The sequence below is a fragment of the Myotis davidii genome, unplaced genomic scaffold (assembly GCF_000327345.1).
Source record: "Myotis davidii unplaced genomic scaffold, ASM32734v1 scaffold705, whole genome shotgun sequence".
Classification (NCBI taxonomy): Eukaryota; Metazoa; Chordata; class Mammalia; order Chiroptera; family Vespertilionidae; genus Myotis; species Myotis davidii.
The window spans coordinates 1,322,171-1,328,320 of record NW_006296405.1 but is presented as its reverse complement, the minus strand read 5'-3'; the positions used below and the strand labels follow the sequence as shown (position 1 = coordinate 1,328,320).

At 57.4% G+C, this 6,150-nt stretch overlaps 1 protein-coding gene across 1 annotated transcript in view; it reads right to left on the bottom strand.

Annotated features, from left to right (window-relative positions):
• The window catches only part of KCP (kielin/chordin-like protein), a 27,695-nt gene that overhangs the window by 4,569 nt on the left and 16,976 nt on the right, over positions 1-6,150 (bottom strand). Inside the window, exons 17-25 of the mRNA XM_015568867.1 lie at positions 6,117-6,149; positions 4,454-4,630; positions 3,709-3,794; positions 3,363-3,453; positions 3,152-3,234; positions 2,956-3,049; positions 1,887-2,060; positions 1,572-1,654; positions 921-1,041 (exon numbers count right to left, since the gene is read on the bottom strand). Of these exons, the coding sequence (XP_015424353.1) occupies positions 921-1,041; positions 1,572-1,654; positions 1,887-2,060; positions 2,956-3,049; positions 3,152-3,234; positions 3,363-3,453; positions 3,709-3,794; positions 4,454-4,630; positions 6,117-6,149 (942 nt within the window). The remainder of the gene's footprint in view (positions 1-920; positions 1,042-1,571; positions 1,655-1,886; positions 2,061-2,955; positions 3,050-3,151; positions 3,235-3,362; positions 3,454-3,708; positions 3,795-4,453; positions 4,631-6,116; position 6,150) is intronic.

Here is a 6,150-nt window from a genome sequence, read left to right as displayed (position 1 = left end):
AGGGCTGGACACTGACCACGTGTGGCTTCCTTAGCCTAAGGCCCCTCAGGACCACACGTCATGCTGCCTGCTCCCCGCCCGGCTCCCTTCATATCGCCTGGCTAAAGCGGCACAAGAAAGCACAGAGAGCCAGGTAACCCGGTTCCAATCCTCAGTGCCTGTGCCATTTTAGGCAGATCAGTCAACCTCTCAGAACCTCAGTTTCTTCATCTGTAAAAAGGGAATAATAATAATACCCACCTCACTGGGTAACTGTGAAAATTAAACGAGATACTGCTTATTAAAATCACCAAGCAGCGCCCTGACCGGTTTGGCTCAGTGGATAGAGCGTCGGCCTGCGGACTGAAAGGTCCCAGGTTCGATTCCGGCCAAGGGCATGTACCTTGGTTGTGGACACATTCCCAGTGGGGGGTGTGCAGGAGGCAGCTGGTCAATGTTTCTCTCTCATCGATGTTTCTAACTCTCTATCCTTCTCCCTCCTCTCTGTAAAAATCAATAAAATATATTAAAAAAAATAAAATCACCAAGCAGCGCATGGCATGCAGGGGTGCTTAATAAGTGTTCGTCTTTTCTCTTTTCCTGAAGCACAAGTGCTGATAAGATGGCTCTCCCCACCTCTGGAGCTGGGCCACTCACTGCCCATCTTGACCTGACATCATTGCCCTCAAAAGCCAGCAGCTGGCACAACTGCCACCCCACAGCACCCCCTGCTGGGCAAAATGAGTCAAGAGGTCCCTGCCAGCTTCCCCCGTTCCCCTTCCGGTGGTGCAAGCCTCACCCACCAGGGCAGGGCGAGGGCTTCTAGAACAGTCCTCTGGACTCAGGAAAGGTCTGGGGCTGGGACTGTGGCAGAGAGCTGGCTGGCACCTCCGGTGTCAGTCAGGGGGTGGCAGCCCTGCTACCCTCTATCAGTGACTCACGGGCACAGGTGGGACAGCAGTGCTGAGGCCCCGGGGGCAGGAGCTGGCTGGCAGGGCAGCCCACCAGGCTGGGACACTGCCGTCGGTGACAGCGAAGGCTGGGAGGCCCCTCGGGCTGCAGCTGCAACAGGAATGAGTGAGCAAGGGCTGGGCCCCAGACCCCTCCGTGTGCCTGCAGCACCTCCTCAGCAGCCCCCAGACTGGCTCCTCACCCCTAATCCCCAGCGATGATTTCCCTTTCCCTTTCCAGTCATTGGGCCTGAACCGTCTGTGACCTTTGACCCTCCTGCACTCTCATGCCACCCTTTTCCCAACCCCACTGCCTAATCTCTGGACCTCTGATGTCACTGCCTGCTCCCCATTGATGGAGATTCTCAGTGGCCCCAACCACTTCCCAGGTGTCTCCTCGCCCATCCTATTCACACCCACTCTACCCTCCTGCCAGGAGGGCCTGCCCACTGCCTCCCCACACTCAGCACCAGTGCCACGGCTAACCCCAGACTTCTGGGCCCTGCTGGCTCTTCGCCCCAAGCCCTGCCTCACCTCCTGGCCACTGGGACACTCTCCTGTCTCTGACCCTCCTAGTGCCTGCTGCCCACAGTGTCCAGGCTACCCCCATGGTGCCCCACCCTCAGCATGGCCCTCACCCACCTCACAGATGCACACTTCACAGGGGTCTGCACCAGGCTGGAAGCTGTCTCCTGGCTCATACTTCCGGCCCTCATGCTCACAGTCTTGGGGGTGGGGTAAGAGCAGAATAGGACCAGGGAGCCTTCAGGCTGGCAGCAATGCCAGGGGTGGGGTTCTCTGTCCCCCAGGGACCCCAGCCCCCAGGATTGGGGTGTGTACAAAAAAAGAGCCACTTCTGGAAAGGCTGGTCTCTGCTGCCCCACCCAGTGCCAAGGCAGGGAGATGCTGACCAGGCACTACCTCCCTGCCACCCACCCCACCCCAGGCTCCCAGTACCAGAGCATCGAGGGCAGCAGTCACTGGGCCCCTGGTGGGGATGGGCACAGGAGCTGACGCACTGGACTCGGGCGCAGGTGACAATACCCTCGCGACACATGCAGGAGGAGCAGGGGCTGTCCGGAGGCTCCCAGGTGCTGCCTTCAGGGTGCTCCTCCCCGTGGGCCAGGCAGCCTGTCCCAGGTGGGCAGGGGTGACTCAGAGTCTGGGTTCTGTATGCCCCTATGGCCCACCCTGGGTGGTCAGCCGGGCCTGGGGTCTGGCCTGGGAGGGGATCTGCAGGGGTGAGGTGGGAGGTGGCCTGGCAGAACTGCTGTCTGTGGTAGAGGGAAGATGCGGCTGGGCTCGGAACTCCTGGGCTGTAACCCCTGGCACGTCTGCTTGCTAAACCAAAGGCCAGGCAGCAGGCACTGCCTGTGGTAGCCCAGCATCAGCACCAGTACCTGGCATGCAGCAGGCACCTAACACATGCATGCAGAGTGAATGAAAGGTAACTCAATCTCTCCAAGCCTCGGACTCCATAGCTGTTATATAGAATTTCCTCTGTGCTGCCCCCGCACAGTGAGATGCTGTCATGGTTCTGGAATCTAAGCCATGCTGGGCAGGGGGCAGGTCAGAAAGGCTCCATTCAGGCAGCCTAGAAGCAAAGGTTGCCCCTGCCACCTGCCAGTTATATTACCTCTCTGCACCTCAGTTCTCCCATCTGTGAAATAGGAATAATAATCATAGTGCCTCCCTGCTAAGATCTTTGTGTGGATTGAAGTGCCTAGCTCCTGGTATATGCTCCGTAAATGTGATCATGATGATGACTGGGGTGTGGTTAGGTAGGGGGCAGCTTTGAGGTGGCTCTACTAAGCCTCTGGAGGGGGAGATGGTCTGGGCAGGCCAGGGGCAGGGCCAGGTAAGAAGAGCTGAAGGAGGACAGGGGTGAAGTCTCAAGGACGGAGGCGTGGGAGGGCAGATGGGTGGGCAGGGAGGTGGGAAGACAGGAGGGGAGTTTGAGGGAAAGGAGGTGGGGCAGATGGGCCCAGGGGCAGAAGCAAGGGGCAGCCCCACCGGCCGGGCACACCTCTGCAGCGAGGGCAGCAGCTCCCCTGCTCGGTGACCTGGAGTGGGCAGGACAGGGGTGGGCACCGCAGCCGCACACAACTGACGTGGCCGGCCTGCAGAGGATGCTGAGTCAGTGACTTGCTTCCTGGGCTGGGTGCCCGAGAGGCAGTGTGCCCAGCCAGCACCCCAGCCCCTCTGCCACCTCCCGGCCATACCTGACAGCGACACCGCTCGCAGCTGCCTGAGGGCCCCTCAAACTCCTCCCCGTCCTGGTGCTCCCGGCCCTGAGAGAGGCATCCTGTGGGCGACATGCTTTCTGGGTGGGACGATGTGCCACTTGCCCTGTCCAACCTCAGGCCTGGCGAAAGGTGAGGAGGAGGGGCCGGGAGGGGCCCCGGGGGCCTGGGTGTGGGGAAGGCAGCTCACTGTGGCACACAGGGCAGGAGCAGGGGCCTGGGGAGGGGTGAGGGCAGAGAGCAGGTGGACATGGCTTCTTCTGGCAGCGCATGGAACCTTCCTGGGGAGAGAGGTCACACTGCCACTTCCTGATCCCCATGTCATCACACCCTCAACCCAGGCTTCACACTGCCTCAAGATGGGGCACCCCACAGAGCCTGCCAGGCCCAAACCTTCTGGCTTGGCCAGGAGGCCTGAGCCCAGTCCTGTCCCACTTGTCACAGGCAGAGGTGCGCTGTGAGACTGGGGTGGAAGAAACCCAGGCAGAAAGGAGGGTCAGGGATGAAGGTTCCCGGGTTCCCCAAGGCCACCTCACCTGGCAGGTGCACAGGGAGCAGGTGGGGTCCAGTGGGTCAGGGAGGGTCTCTCCTAGGGCAGCAGTGACTCCATGATAGAGGCATCCTGGCAGAGCAGGGAAGGCAGTGGGAGAGCTGCTGTCAACAGAACCGTCTCCTGCCTCACACACTCACACTCACACGCTCTCACACATAGACACTCACACTCACATATACTCACAATACCATACACTCACACTCATACTTTCACACACACATACTCTCTCACATATACACTCACACACATACACTCACACATCTACACACACGCACACACAGCCGGCCTGGGACCTCTCAAAGCTTAGGGGTCTAAGAGGGAGAGCGGGTGTCTGGGAAGGTGGGTGAGGAGAGGCTTCACCGAGCTGTAAGTGGTGAGCTTTGCACGCAGGGAGGCCGTGGAGCATGGAGGTGTGGGCTCACAGAGGAAGGTGAGCAATGGGCGGGGCCCCGAGGCACCCAGGGCAGTGGGGATAGTTTTGAGTCTCATGATGTGCTGTTTTAGGAAGGCAGCAGGACAACTTAAGAGCAGAAAGGTCTGGAAGCACAGGAACCAGTTATTTGGTGAGCCCAACACCAGTGAGAGGGGACAGCAGGGACAGAGGACACAGACAGTGGAGGCGCGTGATGGAAACGCAGGGTGTGGGTCTGCGGGGCGGCTGTCTCGTTGCTCTGGGCTGCTGGAGGTCCAGAAGGGGCGGGGCGGTGGGAGGGCAGGCGTTGCCCTACCCTGGCAGGTGGGGCAGCAGTGCCCAGATGGGATGAGCGGGTGGCTGCAGCCCAGAGGCTCACAGGGTCTGCGACTGCAGGTCACAAAGCCTTCCAGGCAGGTACACAGGTTGCAGGGCGCTCGAGGCTCTGGGAACTCCTGGCCGCTCAGGTAGGACTCCCCAAAATACTCACAGCCTTGAAGAGAGGACAGGGAGAGGCAGGGTGGGGTCAGGAGAGGGTGAGAGGACAGCAGTCACCAGCTGTGAGCTTGCCCCTGGCCTGAGTCCAAGGCCTCAGAGACGTGGCCACGGTAGGGAGGGAGGCCTCTATCCAGGCTGACGGACACAGAAGTGGAGAGTTGGGGGGGGGTCGGACTGGCCAAAGGGCAAACTTTCTCCCGTTCAGCTGGCAGAAAACTCTCCCTGTCCGTCCGATCTACAGGGAAAACCCACACGGAATCTGTCCCTAGGGTTGAATACCCAGCAGGCCACTGCCCAGCCAGAAGGCACCATTTTTTCCAACCTGACCTTAGAGCTGGGAGATGCATGAGATGACTTAGGTGGCCTGGACCCAAGGCATCCCCTTTCCAATGCTCTTTCAAGCCCTCTGATCAATCAAGGAGGGGCCGGGGGCCCAGGGTCGGGCAGCTTGCCCTGAGTGGCTGACACTTTCTGACCTTTTTGAAAAAGAAGGCACTTTGGATGATAATGACATGTCAGTGTGAGCTCATCAACTGTAACCAATGTACCACCCTGGTGGGGGGCCCTGATAATGAGGGGGGTTTGCCTGGGGGGGGGGCAGGGGATATATGAGAAGAATCTACACCTTCCTCTTAATTTTGCTGTGAACCTAAAACTTCTCTTTAAAAGAAAAAGTCAGTAAAAATGAGAAAAGGGAGGTGAGTCTCCGGATCAAAGCCTTAGAAGGCAAAAGTATCTGACTTGAATTTAATATTTGATTTTTAATTGTATTCACTTTAATGGTAATATTCTACTTCTTGAAAATCTAGTTTTCCATTTAGAGTATGATATAAAGCTTCCTTTCTAGATAAATTTCCATTTAAAATTCCAATTTGAAGAAAAAGACTAAATAAATAAAGTTACAGGTGGTAGAGGGTATTGGAAACAATTGCTAAGATAATAAACAGGAGTGACCGAAGACTGGGGAACTGGTCTTGTTCAACTCTCTTTTTTTACAGGAGTAAAGATTAGGCCCAGAGTCACACTTAGAAATGGTTGAGATGGTAAATGTTATGTTATGTGTTTTTTTAAAACATTGACAGAAATTAGGCTCAGAGAGGTTATGTAACTTGCCCAAGGTCACACAGCCAAACAGCGCCAGAGGCAGCAGCAAACCCAGGCTTTAGTCCAGGGCTTTCTCTTAGTGTAATAAGAATGGGGGGCCCCGCCGAAACCGTTTTGGCTCAGTGGATAGAGCGTCGGCCTGCGGACTGAAAGGTCCCAGGTTCGATTCCGGTCAAGGGCATGTACCTGGGTTGCGGGCATATCCCCAGTAGGAGATGTGCAGGAGGCAGCCGATCGATGTCTCTCTCTCATCAATGTTTCTAACTCTTATAAAATATATTAAAAAAAAGAAAAAAGAATGGGGGGCCCTCTCGAGGCCAGTGAGGATGACTGACCCAGCCCCCCGGCCTCGCCCACCCCCTGTCCCTGCCCCTCACCGTCACAGGCAGGGCAGCAGTCGTCCCTGGCAGG